Source organism: Hemiscyllium ocellatum, chromosome 30 (assembly GCF_020745735.1).
Source record: "Hemiscyllium ocellatum isolate sHemOce1 chromosome 30, sHemOce1.pat.X.cur, whole genome shotgun sequence".
Lineage (NCBI taxonomy): Eukaryota > Metazoa > Chordata > Chondrichthyes > Orectolobiformes > Hemiscylliidae > Hemiscyllium > Hemiscyllium ocellatum.
The window spans coordinates 35,432,486-35,456,136 of NC_083430.1; the positions used below are offsets into that span (position 1 = coordinate 35,432,486).

Below are 23,651 nucleotides of genomic sequence, written 5' to 3' on the forward strand. Positions count from 1 at the left end.
TAAAATGACAGCTCTCAAGTTTATGTTGATGAACAGAGTGAAGTGTGTAAATACTGCAGATTTTTTTTTTCAAATATTTGATGGGCCGATGACACCATTCCCTTTGACACAACGTTTCCGCACATGTTCGTGTCTACTTCTAACAATCCAAAAGGGCATTTGACTAGCCTTCCTGAAGAGTGCCTTGCCTCTCTGAAAGTATCCTGTGACCTATCAAAATGAGCACATTTCGTCTCTAAAAGAGGAATGCCACCTTTTGAAAGAACACAAGTAAATTTAGCCTTTCCTCTACCAGGTCTAAAATACACATTTCATGCTTTGAAACTACCATGAGTCAAAATCAGATCAGTGGAATGGAGTTATAGTTTAACATGTACAGGTGCCTCTGTTAATCAGAGATGTGAAAATTCCAACCTCACCCTGCTATTTGCTCCATCCCCTACTGCAAAGGCATGGGCTTGTGTGATTTGTTCCAACAGCACCATTTTGCTGAGATGGAAAGCCTCTCTGCTGTCCCCAGAATCTGTCCTTCTGGACAAAATTGCAGGTCATGATGTCAGTCGGTTTATGAGATGTCAAAATTAACTCAATGGCCAGCAGTCCCACCTCTGAGTCAACAGATTGTGATCAAATTCTACACTAGAGACAGAAGCACAAATCCCAGATTCCCTGTGCAGTACTGCATGTTCTGAAGTACTCCTTTTGAAAAGAGATACCAAACCAAGGCATCAAATATGCTTTATAATTACAAGTGCTCTCTTGGAACATTGTAGTAACCAACCAAGAATGAACCCAATGCTGAGGTTAGCATTTGTTTCAAGCTTTCCTTAATATGGTTGAAATGATTTTGTGTTGTTAATAGAAACCAGATCATGGAAAGTCTGCTGTACTGAGATTTTTCTTTGGTGTAACTTTATGGCATATTCTCTTTTACGGATTGTTATTTGGGTACAGTGCACTGAGATTGAGACAAACTAGTCCATTGACCGAAAACACAACAGAGCCTTGGAATGAAGTTTGGCAACATTAAGTACTGAGTGCAGGAGTTGTGAGGTCATGTTGCAGCTGTACAGGACATTGGTAGGCCACTGTGGAATATTGCATGCAATTCTGGTCTCCTTCCTATCGGAAAGATGTTGTGAAACTTGAAAGGGTTCAGAAAAGATTTACAAGGATGTGGCCAGGGTTGGAGGATTTGAGCTATAGGGAGAGGCTGAACAGGCTGGGGCTGTTTTCCCTGGAGCTTCAGAGGCTGAGGGGTGACCTTATAGCAGTTTACAAAATTATGAGGGGCATGGATAGGATAAATAGGCAAAGTCTTTTCCCTATGGTCGGGGAGTACAGAACTAGAGGGCATAGGTTTAGGGTGAGAGGGGAAAAGTTATAAAAGAGACCTATGGGCAACTTTTTCACGCAGAAGGTGGTACGTGTATGGAATGAGCTGCCAGAGGAAGTGATGGAGGATGGTACAATTGCCACATTTAAGAGGCATTTGGATGGGTATATGAATAGGAAGGGTTTGGAGGGATATGGGCCGGGTGCTGGCAGGTGGGACTAGATTGGGTTGGGATATCTGGTCGGCACGGATGGGTTGGACCAAAGGGTCTGTTTCCATGCTGTACATTTCTATGACTCTATTAAGAGAAGTTTCATAAAAATATAAACTAAGGCAGTGAACCCAAATTCAAACAGATATCTTACTGAGGTGGGACATAGCTTCCTACTGCATATGCAACAATGACAACTTGTATTTATTCAGAGCATAAAACCCCCCAAGGCATTTTACAAGAGCATACTCAAACAAATGGAGACACGTAAGAGACTACTAGGATCGGTGACTAAAATACTTGGTCAAAAGAGGTACATAGATTCCATGATCTAAAAAAAACTTGTATTTATAGCGTGTCTTTCACACCCTTGGGGCATACTACAACATGTTACAACCAGTGAGGTACTTATGAATTGTCGTCACTGTTATAATTTTGGTAGCATACAGCTTATTTGTGTAAAGCACACCCCATGGACATAATATGACAATGACTGGGCTATCTGTTATAGTGAGGTAGGTTGAGTGATTAAATATTGACCAAGACACCAGAGGGGTCTCCCATGCTTTCCTTCAAAATAATACCATGGAATCATTTGTGTCCGATTGAGAAAGCAAACAGATGTTTACTGTCTCATCTAACAGGCATAATTTCTGACAATACAGCACTTTCTCGGTTGTGCTGGGAGATATAATGCTGAGGAGTCTGGGGTGGGGTTTTAAATTCATAACCTTTTAAATCTGATGTGAATGCTTGATTTATGTGGTGAGTTGAGATACCTTGAGATACCAAAGTCACCTTTCAAAATGTTGTGCAATCTATGGTGGAGATTTCCCCTGAAGTAGGTGTTCCCACACACCCTGCTTTCTCCATTTGATAAACAGGCAAAACAAGATCAGTCAGTACCTTCACAGTATCCAAGAGCATTCTATCCACAAAATCTATTGTATACTCTCTGTCCCTAAATAATCTCGGACACCCTGCTCATTATATGTGAAAGAAATCAAAGCACTGGAGCAACACAAAGTTTTATGAGGATGGCAACATAACTGAGAGGATGTGACTATCAGAAACTACTAAAAAGGCTTGGGCCCTTTACTCTGGGAAGAAAAGGAGATTGAGGGGTGACCTGATAAAAGTCATTTACATAATGAAGTGTTTAAATAGAGAAATGGAATGAAGACTGTGGGTGACATCAAATCTAGGACTGGCCATAAATGTAAGGTGATGGGACACTTCAGGAGAAAGGCTTCTGTCTAGGAAATGGTGAAAATGTGAAACTTGCTATGCAGGAAGTAGTTAGGGTAAATTGGATAGCTGCATTTGAGTCAGATGGAGAAGGGTGGGAGGAGCCTGTGTCGATCATAAAAATCAAAAGGATGGTCTCTTGTGCTGTACATTCTATGTAATTAACATCATCAGGAAAAGATTAACTGATCTTTCACCTGATATGCCATTTGAGAGCAATTAACTATCACCTTAACAGAAGAAAAATGTCTGTACTTTGAAAAAAATCAATTGTCAATATGAGTAGGAATGTCCTGAATGCCATACAGAACATTGTATGTGAATAAAATTCTGGCTATTTGTAGTTTGTATGGAATGTAAACACCAGCATAGACTTGTTGTGTTGAATGGCCTAATTCTTAGATTAGATCACTTACAGTGTGGAAACAGGCCCTTCGGCCCCACAAGTCCACACCGACCCGCCGAAGCGCAACCCACCCATGCCCCTACATTTATCCCTTACCTAACACTACGGACAATTTAGCATGGCCAATTCACCTGACCCACACATCTTTGGACTGTGGGAGGAAACCGGAGCACCCGGAGGAAACCCACGCAGACACGGGGAAAACGTGCAAACTCCACACAGTCAGTCGCCTGAGTCGGGAATTGAACCCGGGTCTCAGGCGCTGTGAGGCATCAGTGCTAACCACTGTGCCACCGTGCCGCCCACATGCCACCGTACTTGGCATTCTTTGTAATTTGTCTTAATTCAGTAGAAAATCTAGGAAGTACAGACCTTTCACTTTTATTCTGTAAATTAAAAAATACCTGCACTTTGAAATGTTGTTGCCATTTGTGTACTGCAATGTTATAATTGTACTATCCTTTTTATTATTTTGTACTATATGTTTATTTTTATATATCTATAAGTATGTTATGAGTTATGATTACTTATTTTAGTACTATTGCCATCACAATGGGCACATGCCCTAATCATGATTTTTAAATCAATCATTTGACTACCTATTTCTTTCTGGAAAAGTGCAGCAGGTCAGGCGGCATCCAAGGAGCAGGAGAATCAACGTTTCGGGCATAAGCCCTTCTTCAGGAAACGTCGATTATGCCCGAAAAGTCGATTCCCCTGCTCCTTGGATGCTGCCTGACCTGCTCCGTTTTTCCAGCAACACATTTTTCAGCTCTGATCTTCAGCATCTTCAGTCCTCATTTTCTCCTACCTATCTCTTTGTCAATGTGGCTCAATGTCCTGTATTGAATGTGATTTTTTTTCCATTCTAGCTATACTGTTTACTTTCTGGGAGAAGTAATCCTATTGTATTGCGTAATGGTGACCGTGCACATGAAGAGAATTCACAAGTGAGTAACCATTTCATTTTCTGAGGTAATGCTAATATTTAATCAAAGTACCTCTGGATCAATTATCTTCTTCAAGTGGTCTTGGATTAAAGTAGTTGTTACAGCCATAAACTTTTGTATTTCACTGCTGATGTGTCTTGCTTCTGAAGCCTGTTTACTGGATGTACGGGTTCAGTCATCTGGTTAATTCTCTACTACTCATATCGAAATCTTAATGATGATTGCTAATGGATTCCTTAACCATGAGTCATTATGTGGTGGAATTGTTCCTGAGAAGGAGCATTTCTATGATACAAAAATCATTCTCAATGATCCACATACTCTACCTCTTTTATTTAACCATAAGAGCAGAGGCCAATAACACACCTTTAATCAATGGGAATCACACTTATCCTTGAAACAGAAGGTCTATTCAATTCCACTCCAAAGACTTGAGCACACAATATAACCTGACCCTTTTTTGCAAGGTTTGTGAAGGTTTGTAGCTCAGGTTGAGGATTAGGGTGTATCTTTACTCGCTGAACTGTAGGTTTGATATCCAGACGTTTCATTACCTGGCTAGGGAACATCATCAGTGGCGACCTCCAAGTGAAGCGAAGCTGTTGTCTCCTGCTTTCTATTTATATGTTTGTCCTGGATGGGGTTCCTGGGGTTTGTGGTGATGTCATTTCCTGTTCGTTTTCTGAGGGGTTGATAGATGGCATCTAGATCTATGTGTTTGTTTATGGCATTATGGTTGGATTGCCAGGCCTCTAGGAATTCTCTGGCATGTCTTTGCTTAGCCTGACCCAGGATAGATGTGTTGTTCCAGTCGAATTGGTGGTTTTTTTCATCCGTGTGTAGGGCTACGAGGTCGCCACTGATGATGTTACCTAGCCAGGTAATGAAACATCTGGATATCAAACCTACAGCTCAGCGAGCAAACCTACACCCCATAACCTGACACTTTCAATGTGGTACTGAGGGAGTGCTGCAATGTCAGAGGTGCTGCGATTGGGTTGGCAATGTGTAAACTGGCTGACACATTCCCCTCCATTACCATTATTTGGAATCTTGTGACCTTAATTATATTATCTTTATCGCATGATCTGCTGGGATAGTCCTTATTTTATTTGTAATATTGCTAAGCATCTCTAATGTATCCACAGAACAGAGAAACTAATGTTTTGAGAGATTCATCAGTCCTTCCACCGGAATGTAGCAAGTGAGGATATTGCCTGTCTTCTGTGTGTAATACTGAATGGAAAACTGTTGGAGAATGTGCAGTATTTTCTTTATTTAGGAAGTGGACTCACTGAAAGCTGAGGCCAACAGACATACTTGAGAAACCACAGGCATGTTTCCACTGGCTAGATGCTCGTGTTGAGAATCAGATTTGCATTTTGAGTGCCCTAGATTGTGAAGCAGAATCCGTATCACACTTTTGACCAATTTCTCCAAATGAGAATTTTACTTGTCAGTCTGCTTTTCTACAAAAGCTGCTTTGTTTGTCTTTATCCCAGCCTGTGCTCTCTGCTTTCCAGTGTTTAATCCTATTGTTCTGACTCTTCACAGAATCATGGAATTGTTATGATGCAGAAAGAGGCTATTAAGCCCATTGTGTCTGCACTGGTTCTGGCCCTAGTGCCAATTTCCTGCCTTTTCCCCATATTCCTGCAGACCATTTCTATACATCCAATGCCACTTCTGAATGCCTCGATTGTGCACCTGCCTCTATCGCATCTCCAGGCAGTACATTACAGAACATAACTACACGTTATGTGAAAACATTTTTCCTGACCTCTTGCTTCATTTGCACATCCCTTTAAATCTAACACCCCCTCGTTCTTATTCCTTTTACAAATGAGAAAAGCTTCTCCCTATCTACCTTGTCCAGCCTGTTCCTCATTTTGAAAATCTCCCAGATCTCCTCTCAGCCTTCTTCTCTCCAAGGAGAACAATCACTGTAAATGGTCTGGCGATCATCTCAAATTTGACATCTTCAAATTGAAATATTTCAAATCCCAGCAATCCGTCTGCCTCACCTCACCAGCTTCACTGTCTCTACCATTTCCAGCAGTCCCACAATCGTGGGGATATCTTCTTCAATTCTGGTGTCCTCCACCTGCCAACTTACACCAACCCTCCACCCATTCCCCCGTCATTGCCCAGCCATTGGAGGTCGTGCCTTCTTCTGCCTGGAGTCTCTGAGCTTAGGTAACCACTCCCTTCCCCCATCCCCAACGTCAACCTTCCCTCAGCTCCTTTAAGGCGGTCTTGAACCAATGACCAAGTTTCATGAGGTAATCTGACCTAATATTTAATCATAAAAATATACAAAATAGAAGGAGGAATAGGCCATTTGGCCTTCGATCCTGGTCTGCCATTCAATCCGATTATGTCCGATCATTCAACTCGGTACCCTGTTCCTGCTTTTGTCCCCAAACCCTTTGATCTCTTCAGCCTTAAGAACTTTGTCTAACTGCTTCTTGAAAATATTCAGTGTTTTGGCCTCGACTGTTTTCTGTGTCAAAGAATTTCACAGGCCCACCACTCTGAGTTCGGAAATTTCTCCTCCTCTCAGACCTAAATGGCCTACACCGTAACTTTAGATTGTGAGTCCCTGGTTCTGGACTCCCCAGTTGTCAGGAACATCCTTCTATAAGATTCAATGTTGCTACATCCAGACAACGAAAGAAAAGGAGGTCAGTTATGGAATAACCCTAGAGAACAATCTTTTGAATATCAATTTTCAATTTCTCTCAAGCAGGATGCATAGTGGCTTTCAATGATTTTGGACTTGACTCATGGATTGGGGTTGTAGTTATGCCACATTTGGTCAGGGGATCAGTGAAACATCAATGCATTACATTTAATGTATTCCACAGTGGCTTTATGAAGCTGAATTTTGACTGTAAACCCATTGTGAAGATATGAGGATATGTGGCCAAACTTTTGCTTAAAGAGAGAGGTTTCATGGGGTGTCTTAAAGCAGGCAATGTCGGAGAGATAATGGGGCTTAAGCAGTTTGTTTGAAAGCTCATGAATGCACATCTGCCAAAGTTGGTTTGATGAAATTTGGAATGTATGGGTGAGGAACTAGACTCAAACCCAGTGACTTTGGAAGTTTGTAGGACTGGAGGAGGCCATAGAGATGCAGAGACAAGGCTGTGGTGGGTTTGAAAACAAAGCCAAGGATGTTAAAATCATACCATGCCCATTGTCAGTCAGCTGGGGCAGCAATGATGGATGAATAAAGCTTGGTGTGAGTTAGGAGATGGATAGATGAGCTTAAGTTTCTGGGCCTTCACTCTACAGGACTGCCAATGATCAGAAATACACATCTCGACCATTCTTTACTATTGTGATGCAGTGGTCCTGATGAAATGCACATTTGCAATTAAACCTTTCTTAAGCAATTAATATTATTTATACAAAGGTTAGATGTGCCATACCTTGTACAAAAAGGAACTTGGGAATACTAATCTACTGGTGAAGGATATTAACTGCTAAGAATACAAAAAAAATGAATCTGGAAAAGTAATAGTGGTGATTAACTTTGTTGAAATCTTTAGGTTTTCATTGCATCACATCCACTCCCTGCTCCACACTTTTATATACCCTAAACGTCAGTTAGTTACTTCGGCCTAACCACTATGAACATCTCTTGCTGCTGTAAGAAACATAAATGTAAAGTCTCCATGGTATTGCCACATCACAGGGCTGCTTAGGCAACAGAGAGAGACAGCTGGTGATGGTTTAACCTGAGGTTCATGGCAAGGGGGGAGATTGAAATGGAGAGTCTTCAGCTGGTGTGAGAATTGAACCCACTATTGATATCACTCTGCATTGCAAACTAGGTGGGCAAAAGTGAGGACTGCAGATGCTGGAAACCAGAGTTTAGATCAGAGTGGTGCTGGAAAAGCACAGCAGGTCAGGCAGCATCCGAGGAGCAGGAAAATCGACGTTTCGGGCAAAAGCCCTTCATCAGGAATTGCAAACTAGCTGTTAAGTCAACTGAGCTAACAGAACTAACACTTCCATATTCTGAGGAGAACAAACATTTTGACAATTTTAGAAGTTAAGTTCTTAGAAATTTCATGGGCAGCTTGGCAAGGGAACGACATGGGAACAACAGTGGGCATTTAAATCTAATGAACTGATTGAGTTCAAACCATTCTCAGGTTGAGGAGATGTTAATCAGGAGCGAATCAATCAGTAATAGATAAAAACAAATCCTTCAGACACCCATGTGTATATAGAACCAGAGAGTATAAAGTCCATGGCCAAATATCGATAAGGGAGATGAAGAGAAATGTTTTTAATGAAAAAAACAGACATTCTGCTTGAGAAGGTACGTGGGAAACTGACTTCATAGGGAGTTGGACCCAATAGTTGAGCCTGAAGACACACAATGCAGTGACGTGGGACTAAGAACATCTAATCATTCAAAACGTTACAACAGGTGTGATAAGCCAAATAACGTCATGCTGTTTTGCAAGTTTCTAGGATTCTTTGTGGAGATGACACTATTTATTTGTAAACTGCAAAGGGTTCAAACTGTAACTTTCATTAACCTGCTTCATTTCTGCAGTGTTTGCCTGTTGTGTTAAAACCATCCTAATTTTGGAAGGCTAGCCATATTTCATTGATCTAACCTCAGTTAATCTTGCATCAGCTTCAGGGTTTATAGCTGTTTACTCTAGTGGGATATATTCCTGGAGCTTTTGTTTTCCACAGGACCTCCCAGCACTCATCAGTCTGTTTCATCAAATATTATTTTCTCCTTCCCAGCCCCAATGAAAATCGTCACAATGAAAATGAAAGTCTGCAAAATGTATACATATTGCAATGTAAGCATTCTGTACATTTTCCACTGGAAAATATGAAAGAGTAATTGTTAATCTTTGTGCAGGGAGTCACAGCCCACTCACAGAGTGGGCAATTGTGGTTTTTGACTGAGAGAAATGTTAGATAAAAATCTAAGTTGTAACACACTGCTTCCTAACACTGTGCAGCCTATGTTTAGCAAATACGACTGTAGATTTACAGTAAGCATGTGCAGCTACAGCACTGAATATTAAACATTTCATTACTGTAGGTTCTTTATAGAAATATTTTGTAAGGGTTAGTTTCCAGAGTGTTGGAATTAAAAAACAAAGTTTCAGGATTAAACTTGTATACAACAATGTTGTATAGAACTTTGTAAAACGCACACCTTCTCTGTGAGGGCAGAAAGGATGTCAGTTTAGTTTGTTGCCTGAAAGATAGTACCTCTGATAATGCAGCACTACATCGGTACACACTGGGTACAATTTTACTGTACCCTGCCAGCAGGTGTGGCAGAACGTGGGGGAGGGGGTGGTAAGGTGCAAAATTCCCTGTGTGGTTCTCCCACCAGTCTCTGACCAGTCTGCAATTCTACTTGGGTCGGATTTACCTTAGCAGGAATTCAGGGGCACAAGGAGGGTGTGACAGGTCATCTGCTCAGGCCTTGAATGGGAAGGTAAGGGATCTCTCTAGAAAAGCCCCTTTCCACGTTTAGCTAATTTTTCCCTTTCCACTGCCCCATCTGCTTCCCCTCTTCCCCCCACCAGTTACCCCAAGGCCTGTCTCTCACACAAATGCTGCCTCACCAAATAGTCTCTCCAACAAGATCTCCATCCCCCTCACATCACCCTCCTTGCACTCATCGTCTAAGAGCTCTCTCAACATAACATCATAAAACATAGGAGCAGAAATTAGGCCATTCGGCCCATTGAGTCTGCTCCACCATTCAATCATGGCTGATAAGCTTCTCAAACCCATTCTCCCATTTTCTACTTGTAACATTTGATCCAATTGACAGTCAAGAACCTAGCTATCTCTGTCTTAAATATACTCAATGACCTGTCCTCCACAGCCTTCTTTGGCAATGAATTCCATGGACTCACCATTCTCTGGCTGAAGAAGTTTTTCCTTCTCTCCATTCTCCTTTCACTCTAAGGCTGTGCCATCAGATCCTAGCCTCTCCTACTAATCATCTTCCCAACATCTACTCTGTCCAGGCCATTCAGTATTCTGTAAGTTTCAAGTAGATCCCACCTGCCATTCTTCTAAGTTCCATTGACTATAGACCCAGAGTCCTCAAATGACTTTTATTCCCAGGATCATTCTCGTGAACCTCCTCTGAACATGCTCCAGGGCTAGTACATCTTTCCTGAGGTATGGGGCCCAAAATTGCTCACAATACTCCAAACGTGGTCTGACCAGAGTTTTACAAAGCCTCAGAAGTTCATCCTTGCTTCTCTATTCAAGTTTTCTTGAAAGAATTGCCAACATTGTATTTGTCTTCCTAACTACTGACTCAAGCTGCAAGTTAACTTTAAGAGAATGCTGGACTAGGACTCCCATGTCCCTTTGCACTTTAGATTTCTGAATTTTCACCCATTTAGAAAAATAGCCTATGCCTCTATTCTTCCTACCAAAGTGCATGACCTCCCATTTTCCCATATTGTATTCCATTCTCATTCGGAGTGACCTGGTAACCCTCTAAAGTGGAACTACTGAGCGAGAGAGTGGAAGTCCTGTCTCAGTCAATCAGTACTGCCTAGAGCAGAGGTGGGGAACATTTTCATGTTGGAAGGCCACATTATGTTAGTTGTAATCTAATAAGGCCGCATCCAAGAAACTTCAATTATATATTCTTCAAAATTCACATTATTTTGTACAAATTTAACTACTATGTACTAACTAACTAAAAAAAAGAAAAAACAATGTTAATTCTAAAGTTAACTAACCTTTTAACGACTTTGTTGTGACTGCTTTTTGTGGAAAGTGTTTGAATATTTGGTTGCAGCGTGGAGGTCTGCAGTTTTAGCTGATCCTCTAGATGGGTATCCGTCATTTGTGACCTTAAGGACATCTTGATTTTGGTTAAGTAGGAGAATGTAGATTCGCAGCAATAAGTGGTTGAAAAGCAAGAAAACATTTTTCGTGCATGTTGCCGAGGGCATGGGTATTCGATTGCATTTTTCCATATTTCAATTGAATTTTTCTTCGTGTCAAATAAGGACTTAAAAATGTCATCTTCTGAGAGCTCAATCATTTCCATCTGTAGTTCTTTAGGAGCCTTGGAGACATCAACTAGGTAAGGTTGAAATGCTAATTTGAGTGTGATGTCATGATTCTCAAAGTTAGAGAACCTTTCATTGTACTTCTTTTACACTCTGGTATTTTAAATACATTCATTTTAAGATTAAAATAAAAATAATTAAGGATGGAAAAAAAACATATTAATAAAAAATAAAAGATTGGTTCTGCAAAATTTGGATTCATTCAAAAGGCCACCACACAATGGCCTATAAGGCTGCAAGTTCCCTACTCCTGGCCTAGACTAAAGGCCATGGGGCTGTTGTTTGGTTGCATTCCCCACTGACACTATTTGCCTTCCTAACTACTGTAGGAAGTTGAAAGTTCCCACCCTTGGAAAACTGTCCTGGATGAGTGAAAAGTGTTTGATTGAAGTGATCATAGTATGATAAAACATTTTCTATTAAGTGGGAAAAAAGGTAGTTCTGCCTGAGATTTAGTGTGTTTGTAGTTTCAGTGTCAGTTGTGACATGCAGTTATTTTAATAAGCTGTTTGCCTGCAGTTGTGAAAGTATTGATTGAAAGCTCATAACGTCCCTGTCTAAGGTATGACATCATGTAGTTTACAATCTGTAATTCAGGTGTGTTGTTAAAATTTGTTTGCCCATTCAGAAACAATTGCCTTTTTGTTGCCAATCTTATCTATGACTCTAGTCCCACATTAATCAGCATAACTATCCAAGTTTGTCAACTTACTTATTTAAAATAAATCATGGTCTTGCCAGTGAAGGTGAAGAAATATGAAACTTGCAACCTGTCAATCCTGGCTCAATTTGAGACATGGCCCAAAGATACATAGTCAACAATCCAGTGCGCATTGTGACATTTTAGCACAACTGCTTGAATTTTCTTCTAATGTACATTCTGGATGCTATGATGTGTGAACTCTCTGGAACAACCTATTTTATATAAACACCTTAGACCACAGCACAGGAATTGTTGGAGAAAAGGCTAGGCCAAGGATGGCTGTTTTTTTGGAGTCTAAAGCACGGATTGGGAGTGAATCCTCGGTTGTGATTTATCACACTCAATTGCAAGTGAGAGTGTGAGCATGGGGTTCTCAGCAAATCTCTGCATGATACAAGTGTAGGCTGGTTTGGATCTGATCATCAGAGTCCTGGAATCCTTGAGAATCCCCACTTGCCATTGTCAGCAACTTGGGTGAACACAGACTCTGCTCTTCTTTCCTAATTCTATGCTGGTCTCAGTAGCATTTCAGAAGAGGTGAGTGTAAGGAGCTGGTTGATGCATTAGAATATCAGGAACATCTATAACAGCAGCTATTGTGAGGTTATGTCATTTGACTCATGATTTACTATGCTGTTTCAGATACAGTTTCCTGATAGCAATGGCCTATCTGACCATGTGTCAAATCATCCGGGTTTATTGGTTTGACGGCAAAGAGCGGTCTGCTGACTTCTCAGGGTGAGTATAGGAGTAATACTTTGTGTTTTTTATCTGAAATGTTATTGATTTCTGTGTGATGTTTACTTCATAATGTATGCACTGATTTGACTGGTTGCCTCTATGTAAGTGCCTACAATATCATTAAAACGTGACGATGTTGGGCTTGAGGTGTACGAAGTTAAAATTCAGACAACACCAGGTTATAGTCCAACAGGTTCATTTGAAAGTACAAGCTTTTGAATGCTGCTCCTTCGTCAGGTAGCTAATGAGGCAGGATCATAGGACACAGAATTTATTGTGAAAGATCATAGCATCATACAACTGATGAGATGTATTCACAAACCTAGATTACTATTAAGTCTTTAATCACTTAGAATGGGGACGTGTGTGTGTGTGTGTGTGTGTGTGTGTGTGTGTGTGTGTGTGTGTGTGTGTGTGTGTGTGTGTGTGTGTAAATCTATGAGGTGAATTTGCATTTGCAGATTTGTATTTGCAGATACATTGTATTTTGTTCAAAAAGCACACAATCTGTAGGCAGTCAGTCCATGTGACATTTTATAAATTCTGACTTTGGAAATAGAACCACTCTGACTCAAGGTTGGGATATAGATAGACTCTAACCTCACACCTTTAATGCATTGCCTGTGCTGAGATGTCACCTTTCTTTTATATACTGATAAAACTTTAAGTTGTCTCCATACTGTGAGTTGAAAGAAGTTCTGGGATTTACATAATAATTAATCGAAACCTGCATCCCTACTTTAGGTGATTAACAGCAATCTAGATTTGTTTAATACCTCACCTCAGTTGTATAACACTTTGATCTTTTACAATAAATTCTGTGTCCTATGATCCTGCCCTACTAGCTACCTGATGTACTTTCAAATAAACCCATTCTTGCCAAAACGTTGGCAAGACTCAAGGAAATCTCGACAGCTTTTCTTCTCTCATGTATGGAGATGTGAGTTTCTTTTTAAAAATGACTGAGGCATTGCTGGCAAGGCTAGCTTTACTGCCTTATATTAGTTACTACTTAAGATGGATAAAGTGACTGACCACCTAGACCCAGTGTGGTCTGTGTGCTGCAGGTACTCCTACAATCCTGTTACATAGGGAGTTCCAGCAGTTTGTTCCACCAATAATGCAGGAAAGGCTGATCTTTGTTCAAGTCAAGATAGTGTATGGACGACAGCTGGACTTTGTCCTGTTGGAATTTCGATGGACCCATCCTTGTCCTTTTGGATGTCATCCATCACTGAATCCCTCACTGTCAAAATTCTAGGGTTTACTATTGACCGAAAACTGAATGGGACTAGCTATATAAATGCAGGGACACCAAGACCAGGTTAGAGGCTAAGAATCTCCTGAGAATAACTCACCTCCTGACTCCCCAAAGCCTTCTCACCATTTACAAGTTTAACCTGGCAGCATGGTGGAATGATGTCCACATGTTTGGCTAAGTGCAATTCCAACAAAACTGAAGAAGCTGAACACAAACCAGGCAAAGTAACTCAAGTGATTGACACCACCTTTAACCTTCATTCCCTTCATTACTGACATACAGTGGCAGCTGTGTGTACCATCTACAAGGTCCACTCCAATAACTCACCAAGACTCCTTCAGGTGCACCTTCCAAACCTGTGATCTCTGTCACCTAGATGGACAAACACAGCAGGTGCATTTTGGCACCACCAAGTTCTCTCAAACCACATACCATCCTGACTTTGAATTTTATCACCAATCCTTCACAGTCACTGGGTCAAAATACTGAAATTCCCTTCCTAAACAATAATATAGGTGAACCTAGCCCCATGGACTGCATCAGTTGAAGAAAGTGGCTCTTCACCACTTTTCCAACAGCATTTTGGGATATGCAATCAGGTGCTGGTCTTGTCAATTATGACCACCATCCATGAATAAAGTTAAGAAAAAGGTTTGGAATGTGCTATTGAAGAGTCCATTGGTAAGTTGCTGTCATGTATCCCTTGGGTTATGGTCAGGAAGCTGATCACAGAAACTCCTTTATCCTCCATCTAAATGACTATGTACTTTAAAGAATCAGATGACGATGTGAATAGGTTCAAACTAGTGGTCAGCTATCATCTATCTCACCAGTTCAGATTGGAACATGGTCAGGTATAGCACTCTCTACTTAATTGGACTCGCCACTAAAATTACCAACTACAATAACTTATATTGTGTCTTAACCTAATGAACACTTTCAAGTAATTCTGAATTGGCGATAAAACAAAGATTTTGTACTGTCCCTGAAGATTTTGTACATTGTACCTAAGGTGGTTCCATGTGTGGCAACATTGTATACTTTTCATTTGTACTCCGTACTTGAGTACACATGACAATAAAACTTCAATCTAAATCTAAATGTTATTCCAACCAATCCGATCTCTTCTCCAATGACTGGGTTAGGTAAGAATGAATCTCTTGGAATTCCCTACTTAAACCTTAAAACAATTTCTGTTACCTTTGTAGCTGTACCCTTAACTCATAACCTCCTGGCCAATGAGATGTGAAAAATTGGAACATTTGAACAGATCATGTTCCCCCCAAGAACGTGATGACTCAAAGATGATCTTGCTAGGTTATTTAAGCTGGTAAATAAGATGGAAAATTGAGATTCAGAGAATTACCTCACAGCAAGGGGATGACCAAGGGACATGGACTCACGCTCTTAAGTATTAGGCCCATCCTAATTTCTTGTATATGCCTGATTTTCTACATTCTGCTACTGATGGGTGAGCCTTCAGATGTCCCCTGCATTCTGTATTTTTCTTCCTAAACCTCTCCACCTGCCTCCCCTGCTCTTCACCTTTAAGGATACTCTTTTAAAGTTTTCATCGTCTGCTCTAAGTTTGGTATCATTCCTGTGAAGTGTGTTATGGAATATTTTTACTATGATAAAGGCAGAATGTAAGTGCAAGCTGTTATATGAACGCCTAACGGTTCCTGAAATTGTCATGCCACAGACCAGTCATTCTGAGGAAGGTCCAGGTTTCATAACCCAAGACAGCACACTACCTGGATTTCTGTTGAATTAATTTGGAATGAAAATAGAAACAAACTTGGCTAAATTTTTTGCTAGAGTGAATAAATGACTGTCTTGCATCCATGTTAAAATGAGATTGTAGCCCTTAAGTGGCAGGGTTGAATTTGATGCGTCATGTGACCCTCTCTTCCAGTAGTTCTTGTATGCAATTGTTTCAAAATAAGATGGAAGCTCATTTGATGATGACATACTGAAGCGCGTGCATTATTTTATGACCTTGGGAACACTTGGTTCTGTTAGACTTGAACAATGTTAATTGGAATAAATAAATTGCAGAAACTGAGGTAAAAGATCACTATGCAGGATACCCCAAAGATTGAGGTGGTGAGATAATGAAGAGAATATTATATCAGGGAATACTAGTTATTTTGCATGAGGGCTGAATTGCATTAAGCTGGAGAACAGCTAAGAAAAGATAGAATCACAGCTTCAAGTTCCTGCAATATAATGAGCTGGAGTAACAAGTTGTGCACTCATCCTGATTGTAACCTGCACAGGGATTCAGGGGGAGAGCAAGTGTAGAGGATAGTGGTGTTTGGGACTTGGAGGGTACAAGAGAGGAAAATTTCATAGAAATACTAACCATTGTGGGATTGAATAAATTGATTGCATGGTTTAGAGCAGGAGTTGGTGATAACTTGCTAAGTTGGCTCGCCTTTGAAAGATGGAAATTGGATTTGTGCAGTGACTTAACATGAACTCAACACATCCCAATCTTTTACTTGTACTGCAGCTTGTGAACTCTTGCAAAGCACAAATTGATTGCTACATCCCCTATATTGCAATATTGCCCACACGTGAAGAGAATTGCATTGACTGGACATCAGTTTAGAACATCCTGAGATTATGAAAGATGTTGCAGGAATGTTGAAGTTTACTTAATTAATCAACAAATTATGGAACTATAGCGAGAACGAAATTCCTACTCATTCTTCTCTACACTTCAGTGATTATAATCCTAACTGATCCAGTCTGTCTTTGCATGTCAGCCCTGTAATCCCAGGAATCAGTTTGGTAAACTTTTTGTTGCACTCTCCATTGCCAGAATATCTCCCTTTTGATTAGGAGACCAAACTTCAGACAATACTTCAGGTTTTGGAGGTTTAGAAGCTCCTGTTGAAGAAACTTGGGTGACCATCTACAATGCATCTTATATCCAGCTCACATTATAGTCATGCTGTGTCAGTGATGGAGGGAGAGGATGATTTAATGTGGTGGATTAGTGAATGAGCAATTAGGCTGCTTTGTCCTCAGTGCTGTTGAATGTCTTGCATATTGTAGGAGCTGCATTCACCCAGGCAAGTGGAAAAAAATTCCATTAAATTCCTGACAGAGCTGGGCAATTCCCATCTTGAAGAAAAGGTAGTCCAACTGCCTCTGTTTGGCATTCAATGGTTTTAACCCATTGTCAATTTTCTGACCATCAATATCTTGAGGATCATCATTAACCGAAATTTAAGAATGAGCAACATAAACACTGTAGCTTCAAAATCAGGTCACTGGTGGGGTATTTTGTGGCAAGGGGGAGATAGTACCATGTTGGTACAGTGACCAGTAAAATGCAGAGGCCCAGATTAATGATTTGGTGACAACATGTTGAAATCCTTTGTGCCTGCTGGTAGAATTTGAAATTGATGAATAAATCTGGAATGTCATGTTAGTCTCCGTTAAGGTGACCATGAAGCTATTCATTGTTGTTCAAAATCCATCTGCTTCACTACTACCCTTTTGCAATAGCAGAAGGAAAATCTGCTATTACAACCCATGGTGGACATGTAGCTCCAGATCAATTAGGGATGGACTGCAAAAGCTGTCCTAGCCATTGATGCTGGCCTTTCCAGCAGTGCTCACACTCAGTAGACAAATACATGGAAAAACATGCACCATCCTCTATCAGTGTGCCATCCTGTGCCATTGTATTCTATCTTGATCAGCTGAGCCACTGGGGCCATGGAGCAGCAGATGGGGTTTAATTTAGATAAATGCAAGGTGTTGCATTTTGGTAAGACAAACCAGGGCGGGACTTCCACAGTTAATGGTAGGGCCCTGGGGAGCATTGTTGAACAGAGTGACCTCGAGATTCAGGTCCATAGTTCCTTGAAAGTGGCATCACAGGTAGACAGGGTAGTGGAGAAGGTGTTTGGTATGCTTGCTTTCATTGATCACAGCATTGAGTAGAGGAGTTAGGACTTCATGTTACAGCGATATAGGATATTGTGAAGCCACTTTTGGAATGCTGCACACAATTCAAATCACCCAGCTATTGGAAGGGTGTTCTGAGTTTTGAGAAGATTTGTAGCTTAGGTTGAGGTTCTGGATGTAGGTTTGCTCGCTGACTTGGAAGGTTCTCTTCTAGACATTTCGTCACCCTACTAGGTAACATCTTCTGTGGGCCTCTGGGCAAAGCACTGCTGATAATTCCTGCTTTCCACTCATATGTTTGGGTTTCTTCAGGTTGGCAATGTCATTTCCTGTGGTGATGTAATTTCCTGCGGTTATGTCATTTCCTGTTCTTTTTCTCAGGGGCGGTAGACAGGGTCTAACTCAATGTGTTTGTTGATAGAGTTCCGGTTGTAATGCCATGCTTCTAGGAATTCTCGTGCATATTTCTGTTTGGCTTGTCCTAGGATGGATGTGTTGTCCCAGCCAAAGTGGTAAGGATACTAGTGAGAGAGGGTCATGTTGTTTTGTGGCTAGTTGTTCATGTATCCTGGTGGTTAGTTTTCTGCCTGTTTGTCCAATGTAGTGTTTGTTACAGTTCTTGCATGGTATTTTGTAAATGACATTAATTTTGCTTGTTGTCTGTAAAGGGTTTTTCAAGTTCATTAGCTGCTATTTTAGTGTGTTGGTGGGTTTGTGGGCTACCGTGATGCCAAGGGGTCTGAGAAGTCTGACAGTCATTCCCAAAATGTCATTGAGGTAGGGGAGAGTGGTTAGGGTTTCTGGGTGTGTTTTGTCTGCTTGTTTGGGTTTGTTGCTGAGAAATCGGTGGACTGTGTTCATTGGGTATCCATTCTTTTTGAATACCCGGTATAGGTGTATTCAACTAGCCACCAGGATACATGAACACCAACTAGCCACAAAACGATATGACCCTCTCTCACTTAGTATCCTTACATACAGATTAGGAAGGACACCACTTCGACTGGGACAAAACATCCATCTTAGGACAAGCCAGAGACACACACGAGAATTCTTAGAAGCATGGCATTCCAACCAGAATTCTATCAACAAACACATCGAGTTAGACCCCATCCACCACCCCCTGAGAAAAAGAACAAGAAATGACATCACCACTGGAAATGACATAACCAACCCAAACGTATAAATAGAAACCAGGAATCATGTGTAGTGCTTTGCCTGAAGCCTACTGAAGATGTTACCTAGTATGGTGACAAAACGTCTGGAAATGAACCTTCAAGCTCAGCGAGCAAACCTACATCCAGGATATTATTATATTGGAAATGCAGAAAAGATTCATCAGGATGTTGATTGGACTGGAGGGTTTTAGTTATAAGGAGAGATTGGATAGGCTAGGATGCTTTTCCCTTGAGTGTAGGAAGTTGAGAGGTGACCTTGTAGAGGCTTACAAAATCATGGGGCATAGATAAGGTGAATTGCAAAAGTCTTTTCCCTAGGGTAGTAGAATTCAAAACTAAAGGGCATGAATTTAAGGTGAGAGGGGAAAGATTTAAAAAGGACCTGAGGGACATCTTTTTCGCATGGAGTGTGGTTTATATGTGGCATGAACTGCCAGAGGGAGTTGTCGATGAGGGTACAATTACAATACTTAAATAACATTTGAACAGGGAGATGATTAGGAAAGATTTAGAGGGATGTGGACCAAATGTAGGCAAATGGGACTAGTTTAGTTTGGGAAACCTGGTCAGCATGGACAAGTTGAACCAAAGGGTAAGTTTCTGTGCTGTTTGACTCTGACGTCTCCTAAATTGAATCAAGGTTGATTAAGGGTCAAGACAGGATCTCTGTGCAATTGTCCATAGCATTACCTTATGTGCTTGGATGAAGGGCATAGTAGAACAAGACAAATGGCAGTTCTTCAGATTCAGGCCAATTGAGATCCATGCTGAATAAAACAAGGCCAGGGGATGCGATGACCGGGTGGTATCATCACTGGACTGTTAATCTACAGACCTAGGTAGTGTTCAGGGGACCTGGGGTCAAATCCTGCTATGGCAGATAGTGGAATTTGAATTTTAAAAAAATCTGCAGTCATCAAGTCCATTGTTGGTGGTCAGGAAAAAATGCATTTGGATCACTAATATCTTTTAGGGAAGGAAACTGTCATCCTTTCCGGGTCTGACCTACATGTGACTCCAGACCCACAGCAATGTGGTTGACTCTTAACCCCTGGGCAATTAGGGATGGGCAATAAATGCTGGTCTAGCCAGCAATGCCCTCAGATCCCGTGAATAAATAAAACAAATTCAATCATCTCTACTGGCAGCTCCCTAGAAGGGCTATGCAAAGTAGTAACAATTTTTCAGCCCCTTTTGCACATTTATTATTTTCTTTTCACAGTTTTTAAAAATCAAATTCCCTTTTACAAGCTATTGTCGATTCTTCTCCCTCTGCTGCTTTGAATCCTACAATCCAATAATCTTGTGTGTGGGTGTATAAGGAAAAATGTTGATAATATTTTTATTGCTTCCTTATCACTCACTTAGTGATAGGAATTGTCACCATATTAACCCATTAACTTTTCATCCTCATAACTACCTTTGTCCTAGAGTAAAAGACAATCACCATCATTTACTTTAAGAATGTCAAATATATAAAAGAAAGTTGCATCATTGGAAATTGACTCATTAGAAAGAACTTTGATAAAGGCAACCATTGATCTGAAATCATTCAGTTTAATTTACATTTGACCTTTAGCTTTCATTTAATTTATGATTGCTGGTGATATCATCTAGGTATGAAGTTTAACAAGTTACTGATGCTGTGAATGAAACCTGAAGGGTGTGTCACATTCAGTTGTATGCATTATTCCCAGACCTTGGTCCTTGATTTGTCACCTAGTATTATCTGCAATTTCACAAGTACATCTCAGTTAAAGACAAAAAGCCAGAAGGGGGTTAAGTAAATTACGCATTGCTCTTTTATTGTTTATGTACTGAACTGTCTTCTCTTAATTGTAGGCCATTGATGGTGATCACACAGAAAGTAACAAAGTTGGCGTTTGAACTTCGTGACGGTAAGAAATTTGAAATGAAAGAAAATAATTCAGCTCATGTTTTGAGCAGTTTGGATACCGATCAGTCATCATCAAAGAGAAAGGTAGAACAGACCAAGGCTGATAGGCCTATCCGTGATCCCAATCTAACAACATACTAAGTTTACATAATCTGGCTATTTGGCTCTTCAGATCCAGGCCATTATTAGTGGTCCAAACATCGTCCTATGCCCCTTGCAGCTAACCATTACAACATATCCTTCCATTTCTCTTAACGCTCTTGTTCCCTTTTAACTGCATCCATGCTACTTATTGATCATGGTGGCAACTTTCATATTCCTATGGATTCCTTTTGAAAGAAGAAAGATTTGCCTTTAAGTAGCTTAGGATGGCCCAAAATACTTCTAGCCAATGGAGTACTTTGGCCCACAGTCACTTAAGGCCATGTTTATCATGTCTGCCACCACCAGATGGTGGCAATGAGCATGCTCACGCAGGAGCATCGTGTGACAGTCAGCTGATATTCCTGGCCCTGCCTGCACATGGGCAGGGCGTCATTCCAGTGGCTGGATGAGGAGGTGGATCTGGAAGAAGGGGAGCAGACAGTTATGGGTTCAGTCTATGTGGGGACACTGCAGTTACTGTCAGGGAGGGAGGAGTCTCTGCTTCATCTGTCCCAGACTGTACCCTACCTCCTCCTCACCCCCTGACTCTCTGGTCCCCGCAACCCCCATACTCCAGCCTGTGACATCAGCAATATATGCACGCACTGATGCTTTTCACAGCCTATCATAGCCCAGCTACATTACAGACCATGTCTGCGCAAGCATGGTGGCCATTTTCACGTGATAAATAATCACTGTGATGTAGGAAATGCAACAGAAGATTTGTGGACATAAAGTCCCCACAAACAGTAACATGATAATGACCAGACAATCTGATTTAGTCACTGAGGGATAGACTTTGGGGATAAACCCTTACAATTTTTTATAGACGCACCATAGAAAGCATCCTATCTGGATGCATCACTCCATGATATAGCAACTGCTCTGCCCAAGACCATAATAAATTACAGAGAGTTGTTAACACAGCCTAGTCTGTTGTGTAAACCAGCCTCCCATTCATTGACACCATCTATTTTCCTACTGCCTCAGAAAAACAACCAACATTATCAGAGAGCCCTTCAGCTTGGTTATACTCTCCTCCAGCCTCTTTCATTGGGTAGAATATATGAAAGCTTGTATACACACACAAACAGATTCAAGAACAACTTCTTCCCTGCTGTTATCAGACTTTTGAATGGAGATCTTTTAATATTAATATTGATCTCTCTCTACACCTTCTTAGAAGCTGTAACATTGTATCATGCAGTCTGTTCTGGTACTCTGATACACTTATATGGTCTGCCTGTAATGCACATAAGACAATACTGTACTTCTGTACGCGTAAGAGTAACAAATCGAGTCAAATGCACAACATTGAACTTTGTAGACAGGAAGGCCTTTGGATTTTTAAAAATTCTTTTTAAGCGTTCAGTGCCCATCCTGATTGCCCAGAGGGCAGTTAAGAGTTAAACACATTGCTGTGAGTCTGGAATCACATGTAGACCAGATTAGTAGAGAATGGCAGATCTCTTTCCCTGAAGGATGGTAGTAAGACAGGTGGGTTTTCTCCGACAATCAACAGTTTCATGATCATCAGTAGATTCTCAATTCCAGACTTTTAAAAAAATTGAATTCAAAATTACGGCAGGAATTGAATCTGGCTCCTCAGAATGTTAGCTGAGTTTTTGGATTAATAGTCTAGCAATTAGGGCATTGTCTCCCCAGCTTGAATTTTCTAATTATTGCACGGTTAGTTTGTCTGAAATGGGATGAAGGTGCATCATTCCAATCAATCTGAATTATTTTAGTTAAAAATCACACAACACCAGGTTAAGGTCCAACAGGTTTAATTGTAAGCACACTAGCTTTCAGGGCGACGTTCCTTCATCAGGTGGTAGTCAGATCACACACACACACACACACACCTATACACACAAACGTATGGACACACATATAGACAGAGGCGCACACAGACAACCACACACACCCTTACAGACACACACACTCCTCCACTCACACGTGCACCCCCTCACAGACTTAAGACACTCTACACTCACTGCACATACACTTTCTCACACTCACAACCCCCAACCTGAACAGACACACACACCCACAGACAAAGACCCACATGCACACATATATTTTGTGGGGTGAATTTGTACTTGCAGGGTTACATTGTACTTTGCTCAAAAACTGCTTGCATTCATGTAGAACTCTGAGCTCAAAAACTGCATGAATTCATGTAAAACTCCATTATCTCACTTTTTAGATTAGAATCAATCTAAACCTCAGGTCATAGATAGAGAACACAGGAGGCTAACACCTTCAACATATTGTCTAGCTATCACCATTGTTAACAGCAAACCTGAGAATGCAACTTTTTAAACAAAGGTTTTGTGATTTACACATGAAAGAAGTGAAACTATCACGGTATTCTAACAGGCTTAACAGACAATCAGTTTTTCAATGTATAATTTCAGTTACATCACACTAAGTGTTTGCTATAAATTCTGTGTTAGGATTGAGTCCTCCACTATCAGCTGATGAAGGAGCGATGCTCTGAAAGCTAGTGCTTCCAGTGAAACCTGTTGGGCTATAACCTGGTGTTGTGTGATTTT

General features: G+C 40.8%; 1 protein-coding gene across 5 annotated transcripts in view; it reads left to right on the top strand.

Annotated features, from left to right (window-relative positions):
- Positions 1–23,651, top strand: part of LOC132830004 (lysophospholipid acyltransferase 2-like) — a 93,929-nt gene that overhangs the window by 44,847 nt on the left and 25,431 nt on the right. For 4 of the 5 annotated variants that reach the window (XM_060847462.1, XM_060847461.1, XM_060847464.1 and 1 more), the window contains 3 exons: positions 4,074–4,151; positions 12,591–12,686; positions 20,895–20,950. In XM_060847462.1, coding sequence (XP_060703445.1) covers positions 4,074–4,151; positions 12,591–12,686; positions 20,895–20,950 — 230 coding nt within the window. The remainder of the gene's footprint in view (positions 1–4,073; positions 4,152–12,590; positions 12,687–20,894; positions 20,951–23,651) is intronic. The other variant, XM_060847463.1, reaches the window with a different exon arrangement.